This window comes from Epinephelus fuscoguttatus, linkage group LG13 (assembly GCF_011397635.1).
Source record: "Epinephelus fuscoguttatus linkage group LG13, E.fuscoguttatus.final_Chr_v1".
NCBI classification, from domain to species: Eukaryota; Metazoa; Chordata; class Actinopteri; order Perciformes; family Serranidae; genus Epinephelus; species Epinephelus fuscoguttatus.
The window spans coordinates 37096567-37123652 of NC_064764.1; the positions used below are offsets into that span (position 1 = coordinate 37096567).

The 27086-nt window shown below is 42.8% G+C and overlaps 1 protein-coding gene across 2 annotated transcripts in view; it reads right to left on the reverse strand.

Annotated features, from left to right (window-relative positions):
* The window catches only part of enox1 (ecto-NOX disulfide-thiol exchanger 1), a 153894-nt gene that overhangs the window by 35714 nt on the left and 91094 nt on the right, over positions 1-27086 (reverse strand). For both annotated transcript variants that reach the window (XM_049594345.1, XM_049594346.1), the window contains 5 exons: positions 18082-18219; positions 17864-18001; positions 4963-5130; positions 4094-4300; positions 3138-3371 (listed from right to left, as the gene is read on the reverse strand). In XM_049594345.1, coding sequence (XP_049450302.1) covers positions 3138-3371; positions 4094-4300; positions 4963-5130; positions 17864-18001; positions 18082-18091 — 757 coding nt within the window. In that variant the 5' untranslated portion in view covers positions 18092-18219. The remainder of the gene's footprint in view (positions 1-3137; positions 3372-4093; positions 4301-4962; positions 5131-17863; positions 18002-18081; positions 18220-27086) is intronic.

Sequence of the window (27086 nt, forward strand, 5' to 3'; positions counted from 1 at the left end):
AGGAGACGTCCTGTCACAGTCATTAGATTCGCAGTGAGTCCTGCTGCAGAGTGAACGCAGCTCCTCCACTGAAACTGAGGTGATTTTAAAACAGCTGCGTCCTAATGTTTTTAGCTGCCTCTGAAAGGTCCCCTCAATTATTCATTCTCATGATTCCTTCTTTTAACGAACACACAAAACACTCTGAGACAAAACACGCTGAAGAGAACAAATACACCAGGAAACAGGCTCGAATTCAAGACGAAGGATCGCGCATGACTGTGCAGATACTTAAAGCAGCTATAATCAATATCTTTATCTGATCAAGATATGAAATGGTCTCGTCTCTCATCATTAAAGAGCTTTAGTGAGTTCAAGCTCATTTTTTGTGTCTGACCACAACTTTATAATCTCTGTCAACAGATATCGGTGTATGTGTGCAGAATCTGAAACAACAGGACCAGATTGTGATATTTGTGCGAATCCAAAAATGTTTCATAATGTTTGAAAGTAGGTGTGTTTCTCCTTCTGACCAGAGATGTGGGCTTTTCTTTGGGGCACTGTGGGAATTATTCAATAATTTATCTTCTATCTGTTGGAGGAAAGTTTCCTTTATTGGTGAATCCGTTTTATGGGCGACATTGGGGTCCTCAATGAGAAGCCGTCTCTAAACAGGGGAGGTGGCCTGAGACACCACCTATCCCCCATTTACAATGCGGCCCTTGCTGCTGTACCTAAGCGATTGAACAACAAAGACTGCCCGAAACTAACCTCAAGTGGCTCAAAGAAACGCAACGACAGTCGTTCACTGGTAACCACACATCATGCCTAACGGGTGTCGCTCACCAGTGGCCCCACTCACTCCTAACGACTGTCGTTCACTAGTGTGACTCACCTGACCCAAACAATGGTCCAGTGAAACTCCACTAACGAAGTATTGTCTTATGAGGGTGGTGGGTGTACACCTCCACAGAGGTTAAAAACCTGAGTCTTACTCCACTGTTTGTCAGACTAGTGAGGACCAGTCAGACTGATGCGTTGAGAACTGATGAAGCTGCTTGGATAAGAGGCGAAACATCTTCTAGACAAAATCAAAGTCCAGTTGCCTACGATTTAATTGTTGCCAAAATGGAATTGACCTGGATAAATGAGAATATCCACAGATTGGGGTCAGAGCTTTGGTATGGTATAAAAGTCTGTATATTCTGAAGGTTAGCAGAGAACACTTGGGTCTTGTCTCCATGCTGCATGTTTTAAAGATACTTGATTCCTCACATCTAGTCTGTCACTCAGAGGCGGTCCTGGCTAGTTATAAAGCCCATCCAACCCCCACAATGAGCCTCCGCCGTATTCCTGTCTGTGACCCCCTTTCAACCCACAACCGGCAGGATTCGCCTTTCCTTTCTGCTGCTGGTCGAAACGTGATAATAGGGGCTCATGCACCCTCACATAGATTGCGCCCTGGGTGGTCGCCCACATTGCCCATAGCAAAAACCGTCCCTGCCATCACTTCATCAGAGGGGAGAATTTCCCTCACAGCATCTATCTCTAACCCAGTCTGAAAAACTGTTTGTTGAAGGCTGGCACACAGAGTTAAAGAATATCTAAAGAATACTCCTGAAACCTGAAACATATCACCATATCCTACGTCTCAATCAATCAGTGCTAAATTTGGAAAAAGGCCTGATTCTGAATATGTAAGTGGAATATGTTGTTTCCATGACCCGTATCAAATTCAGAATATTTTCATGTATGGAAAAATAGTGGAATATTAGCGTGCATGTAAAGATAGCCAATGTCTGTACAAGAGCTGCCCCCTAATAGTCGACCAAACATTAGTCGACCAGAAAGGTTGCTAGTCGGCAAGATTTCATTGGTCGCTTCGTTGCAGAAAAAACAAACATAAAACTCTATCAGGAGTCAGGTTAATTTCCAGGGCTGGTACCTGCGGTTATTCCACAGGCTAGTTAATAACATGTCGGGCAGGAAATCCAAAGTGTGGGATCATTTTGAGAAGGTGAAGGACGAACCCAAGGTGATATGTAAACTCATCTTCATTGGTCGACTACAAACATGACGTATCATCTGAAACATGGAAGTAGCTACATGCCCATTAGCCCACAGCGTCATTAACAGGCGGCTCGCTCAGTGTGTGACGTGCACTTGGAGATAAAATATAGGCCTATATTAATGAAGGTTCATTAGTACGGTTTGTATTTCTCTGTAATGTAGCACAGTGTTGACAATGTTACTGATACTATTCTTTCTCACACCTTCAACTCAAACCACCAAGATCGTAAACATGCAGGTGACTAGTCGACTGATGGCCCTAAATAATGACTATTTGTCGATGAGGAAAATTCTCAGTTGGGGGCAGCCCTGGTCTACACAGGAAGTAGATGACATGTTTATTCCTGGGACACTGGACAGCAGAAACTCCTCCTGCTTTGTTTAATCAGGTTATTTGTTGCCGCCTCTCTGAAGCTCTCTAAGTATCTCAGTGTAATAACCAGAGCAGTTAGAAAAACACACAGAGACAAACATGTTCTGTTGTTGTTTCACACAGTCAGAGACAAACCGAGCTGTTGGCTCATGAAGAATATCAATAATTGTGCAGCTTCCTGAATGATTCACTTCAGCATGTTATTAGGTTTCACAGCAGGTGATCTACAGGAGATGTTACACACACACACACACACACACACACACACACACACACACAGGACAACAGCTGTGCTGACAATCACATTATTTGTAGCGTTGTTCACGGTGACCTCTCAATCTTTTAAAGCTCGGAGAGGTCGAACATGATTCAGATTAATGTGTTTGATAAAAATGATTGGCTTCTCTGAATGTTTTTTTTTTATCATTGTATCCATGACGACGGCTGCAGATTTCTCAGCAGCAGCCTCCTGAAGCCTCTGTGGACGAGTTACTGTGAACTCACAGCAAACAAAACTCTGTTTTACTTTACAGTCTATTGTTCATGCACGACTATTGAGAAGGTTGTTTCTGGACTAGAAAATAATTTCAGCATCTAAGTTCACACAGTCAATTTCATTCTTCTTCTGTCTTTAAAATGTTAATAACACATCTGGTGCCTGAATGATCCTGTTTTTCATCTCTGCCTGAAGAAGAATATAGCAGATACTCCTCACCTTTCAGTCTCTCTGCCAACATGGCCGCCTCGTGTTCAGAGAAGTGCACTATGGGAGGAGGAGACGGTGGTCGCAGTCGGTCTTCGTGGATTTTGCGGCGATGGCGTTCCTCTCGTGCCAGTAGGCGCTGTTTACACTCCCATTCATACAGGTCATCTCTGGCCTGGGCAAAGTCTACATGGATCCTCCCCGAGTCCTTTTTATCAGTGCTGGAGCCGATACGCATCCTGTACCCTAAGAGGAGGGATTTCCACATCAATATGTTGTTTTAAAGTATGTGCAGTAGACACATTTTTAAAATAGTATCTGTATGTCTATAAAATGTATCTGTATCTGTATAGATGTACCTGTATCTGTATATCTGTTCATGCATCTACATCTGTATATATGTCTGTGTATCTGTATCTGTATAGATGTGTCTAAATTTGTATCTGTATAGATGTATCTGTATCTGTGTAGATGTGTCTAAATTTGCATCTGTATAGATGTATCTGTATCTGTGTAGATGTGTCTAAATTTGCATCTGTATAGATGTATCTGTATACATGTATCTGTATCTGTGTAGATGTGTCTGTATTTGTATCTGTATAGATGTAACTGTATCGATGTATCTGTATCTGTATAGATGTATCTGTATCTGTATCTGTATAGATGTGTCTATATTTGTATCTGTATAGATGTATCTGTATCTGTATAGATGTGTCTATACTTGTATCTGTATAGATGTATCTGTATCTGTATAGATGTGTCTATACTTGTATCTGTATAGATGTATCTGTATCTGTATAGATGTGTCTATACTTGTATCTGTATAGATGTATCTGTATAGATGTCATGTATCTGTACAGATGTGTCTATATTTGTATCTGTATAGATGTATCTGTATCTGTACGTATATGTGTATCTGTATAGATGTATCTGTATCTGTATCTGTATGTACATGTGTATCTGTATACCTGACAGGTAGAGAGCTTTGTCCACCATGAACTCCTCACTGAAGCGGATGTGGCAGAAGTTCTTCTTGCTCTTGCGGATGGCGATGATGTCACCACACTGGTCGAACACCTCCCTGATGATCTCCTCTGTGGCGTTCTCCGGCAGACCGCCAACAAACACTGTCTTACAGCCGGGGGGCCGCTCCCGAGTCGACGGAGGGGGCAGGTCTGAAGCACAAACATCATCATCATCTGTATCATCACTGTGATGACCACATAGTTCCATTTTTCCTGATATGGGATTTTTAGGATTTATAAAACACCTTTTTTATGAGCTCCTTGATCCAAAAACTGAAGGTCCTGATTCTGAAGCTATAAAGTAATTGGTTTAACTTACTAGTACAGAAACACAGTAGAATTTAGTGACGTAAGAACTGGATTTTAATTGGCTTTATTTGAGCCAATACCGATCAATTAAAGTATAACCGGAGTTTATTCACATGCTTGTTGTTGTTTGGGATTTAACTGATTACATATGGTTCGTGCACTGTTTAGTTTTTACTGTTGATTTGTTATTTCCAGAGCAACGAAACAAGAGACCAGTGTTTGTTCCCTGTTCGCTGTGTGGTCTATTTCTCTCTGATGGAAATAAAAAACAGCCCTGCAGGTAGGAGAGTCTGAAAGCACCTTTTTAGCTGCCTGCCTGCATCACATCATGTGCAGCTCCGTATTAATCACTCCTCTGAAGTAAACTTCTCTGCTACATTAAAGTACCTGCTCTGAGACCACAGACCTGCTCACACCTGCGACCTGCAGCGGCTCTGTCGACCCTCAGCAGCCCAGTGTGTGAGAGTGTGTGTATATAACACAGTGTGAGTGTGGGGTCTTACTGGGGTTCTGCGGGAACAGAGTGCAGCTCTTGCAGTGGATGATCTCCTTGATGAGCGGCATGTCGGGGGGTACGGGCGGGGGCGGGACCAGGCTGATGCCCGCCATCAGGGGGTTTATGGGACCGATGAGTCCCAACCCGGGGTCGAACCTCTGGATGCACAGAGAGTCTGCAGGACACAAACACACCGCAGTGAACAGTGTGAGGACAGAAGAGACAGACATGACTTAAACTGGACGCTGAGTTTATACACACACTATTTAATACAGATCATCCATCATATCTGATTATAAAATTATAACATGCTTTAAATGCAGTGTCACGTCTTCCATGTGATAAACTGTTACACTCTTGGAGCCCAGTCGCCAGAAGAAAACGTTGGCATTGCATGTTTCTGCAAACCTTGTATATTTGCAGTGGTGGGGATGATGGGTGGCTGCCAAGCTGCAGAGCACTGTTTGAGACCAGTAATGTTTGTGGCAGCAAATGCAGGAATTATCAAGGAGGCATGTGGGACATCTCCAGCCATGTTTGTTGCGACTAATCTGAGCATGTAAGCCAAAACCTGATCCCTTCCTAACCATGACCGAGTGGTGTTTGTGCCTAAACATAACAACACGTTAACCACAGCTATGCTGAAACATACAATTGAAATCTGAGACATAAAGAAGAGTAAAGTTTCAACATGTCTGCAGCATATAAAATACACAACTGTAATGAATCTGTGGTTTGCAGAAACATACTGTACAATACCAACATTTATTCTGGCATTGGGGTTGGCCCTTAATATAAAATTAGGGTTGTGCAGTTTCTAAAAACAGCCTTAAAGGGCACTGATTTCATTAATCTAAAAACAAGGTCTTGATTCATATTAAATTTGTCTTAAATTAATCTTTCAAAAGTGTTAAACAAAGCATGGGAAGAAGGATATTATGAATTGATTTCCTGTAAAATCTCAAAATAATTCCTTTCCTTCCGTTCCTTTTTTTTTTCTTTTTTAAAAATATAAGGATAGTTGAACCAGCAACCCTCAAACTTTGTTTCCAGCTGTCATGCTCAAAGGATCCGCTGTCTTCAAGCTAGCTGTCACTGAACCCTGGACGACATGGGGAAGTGCAAGTGTCAGTGAAACTGGCTACTTAACCAAGATTTCGCGTATTGCTGAAACCATGCGATACACGGCTTGGTGTATTTTATGCAATAGCCTAAATAATTAAAAATATTTAAATCATTTTCCAGCACTAGATTCATTTGAAAGGCCGACAGATGGAAAACGACTTTTTAACTCCGCCCACAAAGATTTTTAATTGTTTCAAACCTACTTGATACTTTTATACTCATGTCATAGTTTAGTGTCCTGTGCTGCAAACTTTAAACCTCTGTAGCTCCAGTGCTGTGTGCAAAAATGTTAACGTACAGCCCTGCTATTTATTTTCATTTCCATGTTGTGCAGCTGTATATTTTCAAACCCCTGTCTTTGCATTTCATTTTGAAGTGTGACATCTCAAATGTGGCTTTGACTTGACACTAAACATGTTGCCCATTTCGTAGAAAATACAGAGATATATATTGTGTATCACCAGTCAGCCTGAAAATAACAAGATAGAAATTTTGTCTATATTGCCAAGCCCTAATTTCTGCATTTGTACGTTCATTTCAGGAAAAGATGTTAGTACTCCTTCCTCTGCTGCTCAGTACCACCACATCCTTTCTGATGATGCAGTTCCTCTGTGTGAGGTACAACATGCTGCTGGGTCGAAGCTCATTTCTGCTCACACCTCCAAAATTCTCTGCACAGAAGCCCGACAGGTAATTAAATACACATTAACTGTCATTAATGTTTCATTATTCCAAACAGTCATTTGTACCCTCAAATTAATAATGACTGTGAGCCTGCAAACGTCTGGTTTACTGCACTGGCACCGTTTTTTATTCCAGTTAAAGAAGCGATGACAACACTTATTATGAATCTGGATCCTACTATAAAACTACAGAGAGGTCACAGGGATGAAAACTGTGGTGTAATTTATCAAGATACAGAAACACACACACACACAGGAGAGAGAAGACAAGGAGTAAAAAAAGCAAGTAGAGAGAAACACAGCGAGGCTATCTGTGAGGAAAGAGATAAGAAAAGAAAAATGGGAACTAGATCTGAGAGCAGAGACAAGAAAACAGCATCCAGCGATAATGAGAGGCAGAGGAGGAGGAGGAGGAGAAAAACTCCAGGACGCAGAGAAAGTGATGAAGAAGGCAGAAGATAAACAGTGAGGGGACAGAGGCGACAGGAGCAATGTTTCAGCTGTCTGGGTGCAAATAGAGCGGGCAGGGTGGAGGAGGGCGGAGCAGCGTCGCATGTTTTCTCCGCAGTAACAAGAGAGCGTCAGCAGAAAGCCCACACAGCACGATGAAGTGATTCAAATGAGAGCAGAGGGAGGCTGTCACACACTGAAAGGACAAACGTCCTTTAGAGTAATGTAACAGAAAGAAAAGCTTCTGTTGGCGCTCAGTGAGGAGGATTGATAGAACGCACCATTGATTCAGTGTGAAAGCTTTTTATTGCTGCCGCTGCTCCAACAGTCGGCACACAGCAGGCTCTACCTGAAACAATCAGCACACACAGAAGGGGAGGCGCTCGACATCCACCGAGCGTTCACGACAAAGAGGAGCAGAAGAAGAAAAACCTCCAAGATATTTATATCCTGTAGATTACATGTCTGTGTAACACTGTGTCCTCACTGCGCCCTCAGTTGTGTTTTTGCTATAAGATGATATCATCACAGTGTCGGTTCACTCACATCTCATGAACTATATTGTGCCACGTTCCTCTGACAGCGTCTGAATCATCTCAGTTTTGTGTGTTTTGAGATCTCAAACCCTGGGTGTCAACGGGATTTTATTTGTGGTGCTCAAAGCATTGAAACCTGTTCAAAAACACAGAAGAAACAATTAAAACTGTTCTCAGATCAAGTTTTTAACTGGAAAAAAATCAGTTCATTCTTCAGTCCAAGTGGACGTTTGTGCCAAATTTGAAGAAATTCCCTCAAGGTGTTCTTGAGATGTTGCGTTCACCAGAAAGAGACAGACAAGGCCACAGTAACCTTGACCTCTGAACACCAACATCTAATAAGTTCATTACTGAGTTTGAGTAGACGTTTGTGCCAAATGTAAAAAAAAAAAAAATCTCTGGAGGTTTTCTTGAGATATCTGTTTACCAGAATGTGATGAACAAGGTTATGGTGACCTTGACCTTTGACCACCAAAATTGAATCAGTTTATTGTTAGTGGATGCTTGTGCAACACTTGAACCAATTCCCTCAAGTGTTCCTGAGATATTGTGTTCATGAGAATGCGACAGATGAGGTCACAGTGACCTTGACCTTTGACCAGAAGATTCTATCAGTGCATCGATGGGTCCAAGTGGACGTTTGTGCCAAATTTGAAGAAATTCCCTCAAGGTGTTCTTGAGATGTTGCATTCACCAGAAGGAGAGGAAGTTCGCTGCAGAGATCAGCCTCTCATTGGGCGGAACGAGCCACCTGCTGAAGTCCCGCCCTACCACCTCCGGTTGTGTAGCAGTTTTCAACCGTTTTCAACACATCCTTTACTAACTTTTGCGGTGTTTGATCTTGTGGGGATGTAGCCATTTTTCTGCCATGGTTTGCGACCTGTAGGCGATATTTTTGTGGGCGTGTTACACCAAAACCTGTTTCCCCCGGCAATATTTTTGCAAGCGCACCGTTGCTGTGGCACCGCCCAGAACGATTGTGATTGGCTGAAAGAAGTACAAGCAGCCGGGGCGTTTTTTTCTCCAATCTCAAATTGAGAGGCGGCCCAGCCAGACCTTTCTTTTCTTGAGAAAGGTCTGGTGAGTGAGACTACCTTGACCGCTGAACACCAACATCTAATCAGTTCATCACTGAGTTTGAGTAGACGTTTGTGCCAAATTTTAAAAAAAAAATCTCTGGAGGTTTTCTTGAGATATCTGTTCACTAGAATGTAATGAACAAGGTTATCGAATCAGTTTATTGTTAGTGGACGTTTGTGCCACACTTGAACCAATTCCCTCAAGCGTTCCTGAGATATTGTGTTCAAGAGAATGCAACAGACGAGGTCACAGTGACCTTGACCTTTGACCAGAAGATTCTATCAGTGTATCGATGGGTCCAAGTGGACGTTTGTGCCAAATTTGAAGAAATTCCCTCAAGGTGTTCTTGAGATATTGCGTTCACGAGAAGGAGACAGACAAGGCCACAGTAACCTTGACCTACTTCCAAAATTCTCAACGTGTCACGTTTACGAAAATGAGACAGACGGATGAAAACATAAAGCCTCTGGTCATGGCTATCACTGGTGCAGAGGTATAAAAACTATGACTTCTGTTCACTGTGAGTAAAAGTTACTGTTTTCATTAGATTTAAAGCTGAGTTAGGCAGTTTTATTTTGGCGTCACTGAGCTAAAATCTCATAATAATCATTGAGCATATTGTAATTCAAGTGATCTGAGAGAAAACTAGACCCTTGCTCGTCCTCCTGGCTCCGTTTTCAGACAAAATCTAGCCTGTGACAGGAGGCTTTGGCCAATCACAGGTCATTTCAGGGAGAGGGCGTTCCTATTTGCGGTTCTACAAATACAGATGTGCGTAAATGTCACTTCAGATGGCGGAAGTCTGATTCGTTGATGGGGAAAGTTGCTGTTCCAGCATTGGCAACAACTGCCTACACTGAAAAGCAACCAAAAGAGGAAGACGGACTGATGGGATGAAGGAAAAATGATGCTAAAAGTTTAGCTTTCTGCTAACTGGAGCGAAAAGCTCATGGCTGTAGCTCAAAGTTCATGTTTATGTAGCTAATGAATCACAGCACCTCACTCCGCACCACTTCAGACCACCTTGCCAGGAAGAAAGCAGGCAGCAGCTCCGGAGTCCAGTCAACGGTTGCAGCAACCTGAATCCAGCCAGCACAAACCCCAGCTCAGAGGGACCGAACAGCCATGACTCCCTGCTGCATCAGAAAACTTTCTGTTGCTGCTGTTACACAAATTAGATCCGACACAGCTGCTGACTACCAGCCCACTGTTACACCTCATGCTAGGGGGTTTGCACCTTTAAGTTCCTCTATCGGGGTCGTTAGTATCTTCACTCTGTGCTGTGTTGAGATTATCGTCTCCATGATGAGAGCGATGAGGTCAAAAAGCTTTACATTATTTTTACACATAATGATCCTTTCACTGACTGAAGCTGCAGGTTTTGTGTTTAAGAGATTCCTCCTGGTGAATCTTTATAAATAAATGCATCCTTTGAAGATTAATGTTTTTAAGCAGGTATTCTTTGGATCTGAATAATTCCTGACATATTTTCATTTTCCAGCTGCATTAGCGTACACAGAGTGCTGAAGGCTAAAGAGCTGTAAAACACTCCCTGCACAAAGGAAAGAGCCCGGTCTTTATTAAAGCTCTGCAGGCTCATGAAAAGGAAAAAGAAAACACTCAGAGAGATAATCTGCCATAAATCTGAACATGTGCATCCACAGATTCCTCAGGTCTTAGGAAAACTCATTAAAGCGTAGTGTGCGATAACCCCGACAGGTAAATTACACATCTCGCTGCCACACATTCATCATAATCACACCAGGCTGCGTTTTTCTCCCAGAGCCAAAATGATCGGAGCCAGAATCATTTCTCTGGCTGGAAGCTTCGCCGCCGCTGCTGCTGCTGCTGCCAAAGAGAGGAACGAGGAGAGACAGAGGAAGAAATATAGAGAGGAAGAAAAACACACAGAGGGAGGAGGACGATGGAAACCAGAGCCAAGAGACAGAAACACAAAGAAAATGTCTTTAATTGAGATTCTGTTTTTCACCAGAAACACCAGCAGACACAAACATCTGGCTGTAGTTCACCTCATGGTGACACCTCATCAGTCAAGACACACCCACACACACACACACACACACACACACACACACACACACACACTCTGCTACGGTATGTATTAAATACTACTGCATATACTTCATCAGGGAGGGTTCAAACTAACCCTGAGCCAGCAGTGGTCGCCTGAGATCCTTTACTTCAGTAGTAAAACCACTGTGTAAAAATGCTCTGTAACAAGTAAAAGTCACGCATTTAGTAAAACTACACAAGTATTATCAGCAAAATTAAGTATCAACTCTAAAGTAGTCGTTCTGCAGAATGTACTGTTTTTAATCACTAATGAAAAAATGCAAGAACATTTTAATGTTGTAGTTTGTCAATGTGGAGCCAGTTTTAGATACTTATGGTTCTCTCAGCCCTAGAGTGGTCTCCTCTGGTCTGAATCAGGGACTCATGTTGTTCCAAAGTTGTATAATTGCCTAGAGTTGGTTGGTGTTCTCACGGCAGCATTTACAAGCGGACCAGATCAAATGCCTTGTGTGAGAAAGCTGCTCTTGATTGGTCAGAATTTCCATGTGGGAAAAATCCAGGAAGTAAAGCAAACGTTGAAGAAGAGTACACTTGCAAGATAAATGTGACACTTTCTAATGTCACAATGGAGGGACAACTACGCAGGTTGATTTTAGCGCTGCTCATCGTGGACTATATTGCTGTCATTGTTCATTTTAGTCAAAGCATACAGTTTGAAAACGAGGCAAACGCGGCTCCAACTAGAAAACAATGTTTTGATGCATTGGATGTGCTGAATGTGCATATTAAGGCAGTACAGGAGGAGGTGCACATTAATAATCCTCCAGGACTGTAACATGCTCATGTTTAACCCAAACAATGTGTCATGTGACTGCAGTTGCTTCACATCCAGGTCGGAACACCTTCTCACCACAAACCAACCGCACCAGAGTTCATTTGTAACCGGACTGAGACCACCTCTTCAAATGAACAGTACTGAGGGGGCAAATGAACTTGAGTTTGACTGAACTGAACCAAGCTTTTTGTAACACTGTCCTTAGTGGAAAAACAGTGACAGGCTGCTACAAAACAGCCATGTTTGGTGCCTAAAACACAGCTGGAAAGCCCATCTTACCCAGGTGTCCCATCGTCCCCTCCACCTCCAAATCACAAAGTCAGCTCATGTACGCCGTCACTTTAAAGGCACTGATGTGATACATATTAAGCTTAATGTATCTGTGGTTTAAAGAAATGTTCAGTGCTAACATTTTCCTCTGGTATCTGGGCTGAGTATCTAAAACTGTCAGATAAATGTAGTGGAGTAAAAGGAACAATATTTCCCTCTGAGGTGGAGTACAGTAAAGTACAAATATGTAAAACTTGCATCTGTGTACAGCGCTGCAGTCCACCACTGGAACAAGTCTTTTGTCTCTTTGCAGTTCATTTTCATCTCTTTGTGGACTTTTTGAGTCTCTTCCCAGCCGGTACATTTTAATCTAAGCGACATTTGGGAAATGAAGGGGGCCAGGAGGCCCCTGGGCCTGTGCCCGACGGACCCGTTCAGTAATCGATCCATATTTAACCCTTCACAGATCTGTTACACAGTTTTCTTTTCTATCAGAGGTTTAAAAAGTGAAAAGTGTCTCCTGGAGGTCCGGTGAGTGGAAACATCTGTGTTTGTGATTTTGGGTGAACTGACCCTTTAACACACATATCAGATTCCCTGTCAGCTTGTCAGGATTTAAATGTTCCCACATGCAGTTTAAAGAGGGAGGAGAGCTGCAGCCGCTGCCAGAGGTGGAGTCTAATCAGCATCACATCATCACTGGAATCATATTGTGGCTTCATTTTCATCTGTCTGTCTGTCTGTCTGTCTGTCCGTCTGTCCGTCCCTCATCACAGCACTCAGAGACATGCACGCAATTATTCTCACATTAACACTCACACAACAACAACAACCTGTCAGCATGGAGCAGAGAGACCACAGAGCTCAGATCACATTCACAGGTGAAACAGAGACAGCAGTGTTGTCCTGTGCTGCACACGCTGCTGACAGTCAGATATAAAGTAGTTTATTTTCCACTGCACGGGGCTGTTGTGTGTTTGGTGGTTTACATGTGAAGAAATGAGAAGAGAATGAAGGTATTTATCACATCCAGATGTTTCTCAGCCCGGCCCTTTGAAAAAACACAAAGTGTCACAGTTTGATTCGTCTGAGAAAATCTGCTGGCTGCAGCTCACACACACCAAGTACTCAGACCTGTAACTGCAGTAAAAGTACACAGATGACAAAGTAAAAATACTCCGTTACAAGTAAAAGTCCTGCATTTACAATCTTACTGAAGTATTATCAGCTTCATGTAGCTAAACTCAGCACATTTACTGCATGTACTCAGCACAGTACCTTCGAGTTTTAATTAACATTCCTGTGCTGCTGCTGGTGTACTACAACCACCTCTAACAACACTGCTACTGCTCATACTATTACTATTACTCCTCTAGTACTTTCATTACTGATACCACTGTTTCTACTCCTTCAGCTACTACTACAACATCGATCCCTGTACTACTGCTGATACTGCTTCCTCCTCCTGGTACCACTGCTGTTGATACTTTACCTACAACTGCTTCTACTACAGCCGTAACTGCCACTGCTGACGCTGCCGTTGCTACTGTTACTGTAATATCATGATAATAAATCACATTAATTTATTCTAATCAACCACCTGCATCTGAGCCCACTTTATCCGGCATAAATACACGGGACACAGACACATCTGCTGCTGCATGCCCACAACCAACTGAAGCTGCTACACTGGCCAGACACTGTTGGAGTAACATTATTACGTTTAAAAAGAGTAATGACTAATGAGTAATATATTACATTTTTGGAGTAGTGAGCCGAACACTGACTCTTGCTATCCTCATTCAGATTTTAAGAAGCTACAAATTATATTCAGCCACTAAGTAAATCTGGAAAGCTGCAGATCAGAAGCACAGAGAGTTGTTGACTAGAGATTTTATAACGTTGTAGGACGGTGCATTGAAAGAAGTTGCCTGTTTCAACTCATCTTGTCATGAATCTCTGGTATGAACTGGGCTTAATTTATTAACATCTCTGACCGTCTTATCACCAGATACAAAGCAAGTGTTTTAATGAAGCTCAGCGTAACTTCAATCAGGAAGACCTTTCTTGTGCTCATCCTTTCACATTTCTCTCCATCCCACTCTCACTACTCCCTCTAATCAGCTCACTTTGTTCACTCCTCTAGTTATCCAGTCACACTTTGCCACGATCTCTCAGCCAATCAGGATGCCACTGCAAAATTTTAAACCTGCTCTCTCTTCTGCTGCTGTCGGCCATCATTTTAGGCAGAATCTTTAACCATAAAAACGTGTCTCTCCTGCTCTCTCCGGCTGCGAATAACTGTTAGCAGAACACACAAAAAAAAATATTGGAATACTGAAATGGACGCGGATTGGGCAAAGATTAAAGTGCTCGGGGCAGCCTTTGTTGCCTCTACTGCTGCAACAACTGCTACTACTTCCACTACAACTACCTCTACTTTACCTTTACTACTGCTGCTGCTACTGTTATGTTTATTCTTTTACATCACACATGAATATTACTGTTACTGCTACATGTAGTGGAAACTGTAGCAGCAGCAGTCACTGTCCTGATGTCTAAAAGCTGGTTTAAAGCTTTTACACTGCAAGATCATTTAAGAGCTCTAAGTGTACACGCACACACACACACACACACACACACACACACACACACACACAGAAAGCATCATCAGGTCAGAGCCTTAAACTGTGACACTAAAGAGCCTGAAGTTAAACTGAGAATCAGCTGATTATAAAGCCCATAAATTTGAATGAAGTCTGGTGAATTATCATTTTATCATCATCCTCTGTGGCTCTGCTATCCCCATGATTTCTGCACAACACACACACACACACACACGCTGATCTGAGATCTGCTCCCTCTCCTGCTGTCCTCATCCTCACCTCGTCTTCTTCCTCTTCCTCTCTCTGTCTCCGCACAGGAACAGTTTTATGTTCTCATATTTTCTGAGTTTTTTTTCCTTCAGCTGTGTTTTATCAGCTCAGTGTAAAATCTGACTTTTGTTCTGCAGCATCTTTTCTCTGATTTATTTGGATTCACTGGCAATTGTTCTAAATGGACGTCAGAGATATCAGATCGACGGCAACATGCAGCTTTTTAATAAAGTGTACCAGCTCGTCGTCCCATTAGTGCCCAGCAGCTGTCTAACTGATAGAAAGTTCTTTGATGAAACACAGGTTTCAGTCTCAAATGCTGCCCGCTGGGTGTTTGTGATGCCCGGTTCATCCAGAGTCTGACGGCTGGTCTGAAGGAGAGCTGCTGTGACAGACGCTGCTGTCAGAGCTGAAATCAAACTGGCACTGAAAGCTTTAAATCTACATTCAGCAGAGGAGACAGAGACGAGCGACGCTGCAGCTCCTCCCTGAAGGTGAGCTGAAACGCTCTCTGACTCCATTTAAAGCTCTGCTCTAACAGCTCCTCACCGGTATGGTGCCCCGCGAGGGACAAAATATCATAGAAGAGAAAAGAAAAGACCTACTTTTACTGCAGTAGTGTAAACACAAACATCAGTGTACTTTGGGTCACTTGTCTGTTTGAGAGACAGCAGTGAGTCAATGAAAATGTTACAGATCAACTCAGATGAACTCAGACTTTTATTATCAGATATTTCTCAGGATGAGATAAAAGTAGTTTTTATAGGACATCATTTCTCCTGGGAATCACTTTTCAAAATCCTATTTTTAGCCATGCCAGTGGCAGACGGCTCCACACTGAAATATCTTAGCAACATGACACAACAAGTCGTGTTCCCCTCAAGATGAATCCTTCCTAATGTTTTAATTCATCCAATACTTTGATTTATGACCAAATACCTGCAAAGCTAACAACAAAACCTGCTGCCTACATTACCCACAGTGCACCTCTGAAAACAGAGGTCTGTAAGCTCACTTCTCTTTCAAGTCCAGACACACCAAACCAGGGGAAAGCAACCTGCAGCTCTGAAACTATGTGCAATTCTCTAGCCGCGCTACAGTGGCTCTTTTTTTGTAAAGATATTTTTGGGGCATTTTTTGCCTTTAATCGATAGGAAAGCTAAGTGTAAAAAGGGGAGAAAGAGAGAGAGAGAGAGGGAATGACATGCAGCAAAGGGCCACAGGCTGGAGTCGAACCCGGGCCACTGCAGCAACAGCCTTGTACATGGCTCACCTGCTCTATCCACTAAGCCACAGAGGCCCCTCCATGTGGCTTTGACAAAAAATATACAAAAATGAATGAATGAACAGTTATTTTTATCATTTCAGTTTTCCATTGCTGTAGGCCTTAAGAGGTTCTTACATTTTGCAGTTGTATAACTGTGTAACCTGTACACACAAAATAAAAAGGTATGACACCAAAATGTGCGCCATACGTCCACGACTTGGTCTCTTTGATTAACCTAAATAATGGTGGCTAGTTAGTGGTGTAGACCTCCTCGCCGGACTAGCTATTGATTCCAAATCCAAAAAAGAAAAACAGAACTTGATAGATTGTGGACAGATTTCTTGGCTTTCACCGACAATGCTGCACTGTTTAAGTACAAAATAATCATAACTAGCCTGCTGCAGAACAGCAACCTTGAACATTAATGAATGCTCATTTAGAACTATTAGTAATATTGATTAGTAAATTAGGCCTAATAGGCTGTGTTAACTTTATTTCGTTCTGTGTCACTGGCCCTTGTCCTCGCATTTTTGTTGCTTTTATTTAATTCACTGGTATGAAACCTAATTTGTATTTTTTTCTTACTACGGTTGCTAAAGTCCTCTGTGCAACGGTTTAACAAACTTTAAAGAATTCCTTAAGTGTAAGACCAAGACAGGGAGAAAAACGTAAGGAAATCTTGAGGAGAAGAAAGTGTTGCAGGTTGCAAAACGCGAAGTGCACCGCCGCACTGGCTTTATATTCAATTGAATGCCACTAGTAAAAAAAAGAAAAGCTTGCTGCACCTTTTAATTGTTGCCAGGCAACCACCCCATCATGTCCCTACACTAACCTTCCTGTGTAATCAAGCTACTGTTTATTTATTTCACAGTAATCAGTGTGTAGTTCCTGAGACGTTGAGGCAGAGGGTACTGTCTGTAGCTCTGGTTGAGGGTGAGAGGCTGTCAGCAGATAAACAGAGATCAGTGTGGGTACATGAGACCCTAAAAAAGAGGCTGGATCATGGGGAGTACCACCAGTTGGTCCAGGAGCTTCTCCTCCATCGTGGATTTTTCCAGGCATATTTTAGGACGACTCGGGGCAGTTTGACAACCTATAATCGAGCCATATAGCTCTTGGTATCCAGCAACTGCTACCACCACTTGTTGTCGTGACCACCGCAGAAGGCCCGCCTCTCAAATCATCCGAATGGACAATGGGAAAAAAGATATGACACGGGGAACTTTTCCGCTTTGAGCTGAAGTTTTTTTTTTTAACTCCAGCAGGAATGGCAGGCACCTAGAGCACAGAAATGCGAGGTGCGTAGCAACACAGAAACAGCGAGTAAAAAACTTCATTCTCATTAAAACAATTACAAAAAGGCTCCTCCAGCTGCTAAAACACTTTCTGTGTGATCGGGTTCTTTAGGATGTTTTGTGCAACCGATTTTGTTTAAAGGAAATTAATTCAATGAATTACAAACAATACATGAAGTGAAAGAATCAGTAGTACAAAAAAATCAGTGATGATCACAAGATTTTATTTCATTTAAAAAACAGTAAGGACTTAAGGTCACCTACTTCATTTGTTGGGACTGTGAACTATGAACCAGTTTATTTTGTGTCACCTGAACTTGAGCTCGCTCTTATGTGAGCGTGTGAGAGTTCAGCTTCAAGTTTAGATGTCATATCACCATAGTCTCAACATCATAAGATTGAACGACCCACATATGACCTGATGACAATGCTTTCGACAGGAAGTGATGTCAGTTACCTGAGACCAGCTGCTGCCCGCTGATGCCCACAGGCATGATGCCCATGTTGTTCATGGCCGTGGCCCAGGCTCCATGATCTGCGACGGGGACACTCAGGTGATTCTGCTCTGCACCCAGACTGCCTACACCGTCAGCTGCTGCACCACAGACACACACAGACGTCACACACACTGATGGCACTGTGTACGGCTCATCTGATTATCACGTGGTTACGTACCGCCGGCCATCGCAGGTCGTCTCTTCTCTCCTCTCTCATCAGATCCTTCCTCTGACAGCTGCAGCGATGGAGGGATGATGGATCAGTGGACAGGTGGTCAGACGGGTTCATCCAGTCACAGCGACACTCACAGTCCACCTGTGGAAGGATTAAACACACACACACACACAGGCAGGGGGAAGTGAAGAGTTAAGATGATGCAAAAGAACTCAGATCCAAATCCCCGAGAGCTGCGATGAATCATCCAGCAAAAATCTGAGAAATCTTGAGATAATTAAGAGGCAAAGCTACGATCCCAGCCCACACACACACACACACACATACACTGGGACTAGTGTGTGTGCCGTTGGTGGGTTGGCGTCCTGCTCATTAGCAGTTCCCACCCCGGTGCAGAGCGGCGCTGGAACACATCAGAGCAGCAGACTGACAGCGCTCTGCGACAGAAATCAGCTGCATCCATATTAATTATTACTGAGGCAGGAGGTCACACAGAGAGGAGCAGCTCCGAGTGTTTCCTGTGTCGATCTGATCTGATGAAGCCTCCGAACTGATAAATCTGCTGACTTTACTTTATACACAAAACTTTGTTCCAGACTGAAACATCTCAGCAGCTGTTGGACGGACTGATGAAATGTGCTTCATCATTCATGTTCCCCTCAAACTAAACTTTAACGATCCTCTGACTCTTCATCGTGCCCCATCATCAGATTTTAATGTGTCCAGTTCTTTGGTTTATGAGCAAACACCTGCACAACTGATGAAAAATATCTGTTTAATTGTGCAGCAGACTAAATGTTTTTGTTGTGTAGGGTTCTGGGAGGTGTTGTACAAAGACTGATGGGTATCTATTTTGGGGACGCTTTGTGACTCAAATGTTATGGTGATTTATGAGAAGCACATGCTTGGAAAGTTTCTACATCCCACAACAGTAATCAGGTAAAGAAAAATGACGATGGAGTAACCAGGAGGCTCTAAAGCAGTGGTTCCCAACTGGTGGGTCCAAGGTCTCTTCTGTGTCAAGTTTGTAAAAAACACACTTTATTTTGAAGTACAGTGAATTTCCAGCTACATGACAGACACAAACTAGCTCAGTGACATGGCCAAACACAAGTATGGCGCTGAATACACTGAAGTGTGTGGACCTTGAACTAATGACTAAGGAGAAGTCTGGACCCTGCAGCTGGACCAGTTGGGAACCACTCCTCTAAAGTAATGTAGTGCTCGTAGCTCCATCACATGGCTGGCTAGCTAGCTGAATGGTGAGAACATGGACCGGGAGAACTGGGTTTTATTACCCTGGAAAACAGGGGCCATTATTGTGATGTTTTCTTAGAAGTTTTTCTGACATATTTGGCTGCTGTTCTTCTTTGAGTTAGCTACTAACTGCTAACAGCTACTTTTCAAATCTCTGGGTGGAGGGTAGCACATATAACATGTTGTCAAAATGTCACACCCATGCTGTCCATGATCCCATATGTAACCGTAATCCCTGTGAGTAAAAACCTCAGGAGGCTTCAGACCAGTCCGAATATTCTGTTTACAACGAGACTAGCTGATATTGGGTTGGACTGTGGTGGTGCTGGGGCCTATCCCTGCAACATTCACACCTACGGACAATTTAGAGTCACCAATTAACCTGCATGTCTTTGTACTGTGGGAGGAAGCTGGAGCACCTGGAGGAAACCCACGCTGACACAGGGAGAACATGCAGACTCCGCACAGAAGGGCTCCCCCACCCTGGGGTCTGAACTCCCCAACTCTGTGAGGCACGCTTGCTGTGAGGCAACAATGCTAACCACTGCACCACCGTGCGCCGCCATTGGTGATTTTTCACAATAGAGTGCTGCTGTTTTCTGTTACAGTCATTCCCTGCCTGCGAGTACAATGCTACATGTAGCCACATGCTAACCTCAGGTAAACATGCCATCTTGTTGCTGATGTTGATTTCGTAACATATTCCTGCTGGAACACGCCTGGCTGAGAAGATTTGAGTTTAGAAGCTTTTATTGGTGATTTTTAAAGTAGAAAGTGTCGCTGCTCTTCATTACAGTCATTCCCAGGCTGCAGTGATGGTACAGAGATATAAAAAAAGCTGGAAACACTGACCAATCTTCATTACAGTCATTCCCAGGCTGCAGTGATGGTACAGAGATATAAAAAAAGCTGGAAACACTGACCAATCAAAGCAGACTTGGCTTTTTCAGGAGGTCTTAAAGAGACAGGTGCTGAAATGCTTCAGACAGAGGGTGAATACAGATGCTCCAGCACTGACAGGAAGAGGAAGATAAAGTGTTTTTTGAACATTAAAGCATGTAAACATGTTCTAGTAGAAACCTGACATACAATTATAAACCTGAACATCAGCATCACAGGTCCTCTTTAACGTTCCCTCACTGACAGACCCCCCACATGTGCTCTCGAGGGGAATCTATTTGATCCTCTTTTGAAAGATTTCACACAACAGCTGCAGTCTCCTATCAGATTATACTTCCTTTTCACAGAACTATAAAGAGTTCCTCTATCTAGGAGGTGTATTAGTCAGCAGCCTGGATCTTCCCACAGTGTTTGATGTAGGACACAAAGTGTAACAGTGAGTGTGTTGGTATGCCGGACACGTCTCCGTCTCCCTCTCCGTCAGCCCACTCTGCTCTGCAGTAATCACCATTATTCACATCTGACACCAGGAACACACGGAGCCCCTCGACACATCCTGCTTTAATTGAGACACAATCATATCAACTGCTCACTGATGACTACACAGCGCGGCGTGTAGTTCAGGGACGCTCCAGTCAAACCCCACAGCGAGCTGTTCCTGAATCTTCATTAGAAATGTGGTGATTGGACAGAAGTTTCACTTTGGTAAACATGTTTGCAGGAGCTGCAGCACTCACAGCAGATTGGCTCTGTTTGGATCTCTGGCGCACAGTCAACATCAAATCCTGAGAGGTGCACTGAAGATTTACTGTCACGTGTCCTTATGAAGCAGGGACACACACCAGAGGACAGGGATGCACTGATTCACAGAGACACGACGATCTAAATCAAATCTGATCCAAGCATGAACCCGAAAACCAGGTCTGAACCCTCAAATAGCTCTGAGAGGACGTAAAGTCCTGATATATGTCCTTGCTGTCAGGGTCCTCACAAAGACAGAACGTATGGTACACAAACACACACCAGAGCACACAAACACACGCACACACACTGATTTACAAAGACACATCAATCCAAACCAAACCCGATTAAAAAAAAACAACCCTAAACTCTCTGTTGGTTGGTCTGAACCCTCGTCCTGTGAGGACATAAAGACCTGATAAAATGTCAGAGTCCTCACAAAGACAGGAGAACGTGAGCTCACACACACAGATCCTGCAGGCAGAATTAGGTCCCTGATGATACGGAGGGGGATTGTGGATGAAGGCTTATGACAGACTTAGGAGGCTTCACTGCTTCACTCTGCAGCACCACAGAAAACTATTTTAAGAGCGATTTATCTCATAAATCACGTCGGAGATGATTCTGAAAGAAATATCTCAACTGTTATTGGACAGATATTATTGAGATGAAATGTGGTTCAGACGTTAACGTTCCCTTCAGGGTGATCTAGAACTGTAAATTAAACCTCTTTGTGTTTTGGTCGACGTTAGAAGACGTCACATTGCACTTCGGGACTCTGTGACAAGCATTTTGCATTAATTTCTGACAATTAAGAAGAAAAAAGAATCACTGGATCAAAAGAATTATCAACATCATGTTTGTACTGAGGGCTGTAATATTTATAGATTGCACATATTCTCTGAACTTCATGCTGTGTGGTTGGCGTCAAACTATAGAATTCCCTACGGCAGTGGTTCAAATGGTGTGCGACGGCACACTGGTGTGCAGTTGTGCCGTGGGATTCTGTGATAACCACAAATTATTCTTGCAATATTCAACTGGGCCTATACAAAACGTTATGAATGGATTTTTAATTAACTGTATCAGTATGTTGTGTGCACACATTTCCTGATAAAGAGGCAACTCCATTGTTTGAATTTAATTTAATTTAATTTAATTTAATAAAAAAAAAAAAAAAGAGTGTGACACATCACATTATTTCATATCATGTTATATTTTAAATAGATGTGTTACTGGTGCTTTGATGTCATTCTAAAACATTTAAAATGAATCCTTGAATCATTTTGTTAATAAATATTTCATGGTTGGGTGTCAATTGTTATTTGATATTTGTAAATAAAAATGAACAGTTATGTCGTGATAAGTGTAATGACACGTTATAGAGATTTTTGTTCACAGATATGAGTACAGGTGTGAGCTGTGATTTGGTTGTGTAAATATTTTTCAGCTCAAGAAATAAAGGAAGAATAATTAGACTGTATGAAGTTGTCGGGTAGAATCTGAATCTTTAATTCATTAATTTATGTTTTTACAGTTTCCCAAACTCTCACTAACAACAACAAACGTGTCACTTGTTTCTGCCTGATGAACGCCGCCTGCTCATGAGGAGGTTTGTGTTTATTAGATTTGATTAATAGCGTAATTAACAACCTGAAATTACCATATAAAGCTACTTGTTCTGCTCCGTTTATGGTCAAATTTCATCCCCATAAATGTCACTGAAAGAATCAAAAGAGCTTGATTAGAAATCAGCAGACTAAAACATGATGAAATAACAGCGTCATTAGCGTCATCAGGAGAGCAGAAACAATTAGACCTAGTGATGCCGTGAAACAACACCTTGGAAAATATCAATACCATTTCTGACACCCCAGGGACCAACTGATGATAACAGCATGAATTCACAGATAAATTTAACAAGGCTGTAACATGACAATGACTTTTCTTTATTGGTCAGCAGCAGAGAACAGCAGAATGAGTGAAGGTGAGAAAGCACAGCTGGTGCACGTGTATCCATGCTGCAGAAAATTAGTTTAAAATATTAAGAATCAATTAATAAATCAGTATTTTTGACAACACTGATCTGACACAAAGTTACAGGCAAACTAGAATTATCGCCTTGTGGTTTTATGCCTGTCTGAAAACATGAAAACAGGAGATCTATACTATCAACAGTCAGTGACCTTGACCTTTGACCTTTGACCACAAAATTCTTAGTGCAAGTTAATGTTTGTGCCAAATTTGAAGACGCTCTCTCAAGGCGTTCTTGAGATATGGCGTACACGAGAATGAGACACACAAGGTCAGAGTGACCTTGAGTTTTGACCACCAGAATCAGTTCACTGTTGAGTCCAAGTGGACGTTTGTGCCAAATTTGAAGAAATCCCCTCAAGTCGCTCTTGAGATCTTGAGATATCTTCACAAGGATGGGACAGAAGGACGGAGGGACGGACGTATGAACGGACAGACGATTCAAAAACACAATGCCTCTGACCATGGCTATCGCTGGCACCAAGGCATATAAAATGACAAAGAAATAATGTTTCAATCCCCTCAGCAAATCGTCTAATGATGATGATGATGATGATAATGTTGGGAACAGAAGATGGGTTTTGTATTAAGTTTGTTTTATCTAAAAATTCTGTAACAGACACAAGAGAAAACTGATGAATAACACAAACGTCTTTAAATGTGACGCTCTGACTTTAAATCATAACGTAAGTGAAAGAGCAATCATGATGTGACATGACGAGTCAGGTGGAGGTAAATATTCTACAGGAGCCTGCAGGGAAACAGAGGAATTAGGTAGGCTCAGGGTTTATGTAAAGACGAGACGCTGACAGAGTTGCACACACACACACACACACACACACACACACACACACACACACACACACTGTTTATCCAGGTATTAGTCAGGTGTCTAATGGACCACAGCCGACAGTTACCTGAAATCTAAACAGACACAAACACCTGCAGCTATGTACCTGTCTCTGTGTTCACCTGCTCACATCCTGACGCTCTGTTAGATAAACTTCCTGTGTGTGTGTGTGTGTGTGTGTGTGTGTGTGTGTAGATGTAATGTACCATCACAGACTTAAAGAGCTCCTCATCTGTAAACTCTTCACTCTGCAGCGAGTGTCGACAGACCAGACTACTTCTACATCTTTTGCTCATTCTTGTTTTTCATCTTCTCCTTGTCGTCATCTTCTTTGGTGTCGTCTTCGTCCTTTTCTTCTTTGTCTTCTTCTTCTTCTTGTCATGTTCTTCTTTGACTTCCTTTGTATATTTGTCTGTCATCATCTTATTATTCATCTTCTTCGTCTTCTGCTTTCGCTTCTTTTGCACTTTCTTATTTGTCATCTTATCCTTTTTTGTTGTCTTCTTTGACTTCCTCTGCATCTTCTGTTGTTTCTACTTCATCTTCTTGTTGTCATCAGCTTTTTTGGTATCTTCTATGTCTTCTCCTTTTTTCTTTGTCTTCTTGTTTCTTCAACTTTTTTCTCCTTCTTTGTTGTCTTCATTTTCTTCTTGTCTACGTCATCTTCTGCACTTTCTTCTTTTTCTTGCCATCTTCTTCTTCTGTGGGGTCTTTGTCTTCTTCTACTCTTTAACTTCTTCATCTTTCGCACCTTTGTCTTCATCTTCCAGCTGGTACTGTTCTCTTCTCTTGTCTTTCCTCTTCTTAGATCTTTCTTTTCTTGTTTCTTTAACCTAATCTTCTTTGTATCCTCCATCTTTTTTCTTCCTCTTTTAAAGAGCCGGATTTTCGGATTATTCAAAAGTTTTCACATGCTATATATTAGTGTGACTCATCGACTGTCCCTCTATTTATCATGTATACCCTCCCTGACAGAGACAACACCGAGGACAGGACTTTTGTGTCCTCTGCAGTAACTTCAGCCCTTCTCCACCAGCCCATCCCCTCTTCTCCTCTTCCTTCTCTTCCTCTCTGTCCATCTCTTTATCCCTGCTCTCCTCTGAGAGCTGACTGGACGGAGCCAAACTCCACTGAGCGTTTCTGCTCACTTTCACGCGCCATGAAATATTCACAAATGAACGCATGTCCTGTTTATTATTCATGAGCTCACTTGACATCTCTGAATCATTCACACATGCACACACACACGCACACACACACTTTCATATTTGCATACTGAGAAATGCTCAGTCGGACACAAACACACTGATAAATGCAGCGTGAACTGGCCTGGCTGGGTGATGTGCTCTGAAACACACACTTGCTTACTAGTTTTAGTTTGTCTGGTTCACTCTCACAGTTTAATGACAGAGCTGCTGTCCTCTACCTGCTCAAGAGGAAACAGCAGACAGACAGTTAGAGACTCGCTGGTGGACACAGTGAGACAGACATTTCTTTAAGGAGATGGTGGAGACCAAAAGCAGAGCTCACAGAGAGGATATTGGACGGACATTCGTCAGATGACACAAACACAAGGACTCCTCATCAATCATGCCTGATGTTCATCTTCAGCTCTTAAAAGTGTGACACATGTGTTCCCGATGAGTCCCAAATGTCCCTCAGGACGTCCACCTAAAAAAAGAAAGGATCCATAAATCAGAATAAAAACTTCTCTGCTCGTTTTCTTTAAAAAGTGTTTTAGGAAATTCCTCAAATTCCATCTACATTAAAAACATTGATGGAGGATGGCAGCGGTCCCTGATGGAAATCTGTAAACATTCAATCTTCAAAGACACGGAGGACGTCCCGTCCTCTGCAGACTGATAACTGATTACAGGCACTCAGTGACGAGCACAGAAACACAGTCCTGTGGATCTCCACATGCACGAGACAGCAGAGATTTCAGAATTATTTCTGTTTCACTTTAATGAGTTCAGGGTCCACCGACGCTGTGCGATGACAGCAGAGAGCAGATGAAGGCTTCATGTCTTCCTGCTTCACTTCACACATGCAGCCCAGTGAGCAGCATGTCTCTGTGCTCACAGCTCACAGCTCTACATGCAACCATAGCCTAAAAATAAAGTTCAGCCAGGAAGCTCACATGCAACGACTCTGAGCTGTTCTGTGCTCACAGCTACACCAGGGACCTCAGATATTCCACCATTTTATTCACAATGAAAGACTAAAAATAAACCTGTCACCTCCTGCTGCCATCACTGCATCACTTCACGTTCATCACTGACTCACTTTCACCATCAATATGAACAGTAAAACAATTAAACACCCAGTCCCTTTATGTGGCCTAGTGTGGCTACATGTTTTGACAAATAAAGACCTGCCTCAACATCACATCCTCACCCCGACCTCGTCACATATCGACGTTTGGTCATGGACTTTCCACGTCCTGATACCACGTGCAAGGTACCCTGGGTGTGTTGGTTGTTGACGTTCTGGGATGCCGTGTCAACTTCAGCCTGTTACATGCATTGTCTTCTGTCAAAATACAATATCTGTACAGTTTGCATACAGTCTCTTTCAAAATAAAAGCACTATGTTGGCACAACACCACAAATTTACTTTTTTCCCCTTCAACGACAAATGCACATAACACGCAGTTAGGTTTAGGAAAAAAGAACAGGGTGTGGCTTTATAGTCTTACAGGACGTTAATACTGCTCTCTCGGGTGACAGTCGGTGTTTGTTGGACTCATCCACCACCCCTCCCAGCCGCCCCTGTCAGACCGTCACTGCCGTAACTTTCCTCCTTGTCCCACGGCATTTCCCCCTGATGCCGCCGAGCACCGTTAAACTGTAATGGTGACCGGCCGTGTATTATGCCGATGTTAAGAGACGGCTTTCTTTCATAGGTATCGAGGACGGTCTCAACCCGAAGTCATCGAAATCCGGCACTTGGGCAGTGACTTGGGGCGTTAGAAACCAACAAAAAAAGGCATCCTTTAATGTCGGTGTGATACGCGGCCGGTTGCCGTTATAGTTTAATGGTGTCTGGCGGTATCGGGGGAAATGCTGCGGGACAAGGACGGAAGTTAAGGCAGCAAAAATCTGAATGGGGCAGGCGGGGGAGGGGTAGATGAGTCCAGCAACCACTGACTTTCACCTGGGAGGCCCGTGTTCACTTCCTATAAGAATCTAAACTCAACCACGTGCTTTAGTTGTTAGTGCTTTTA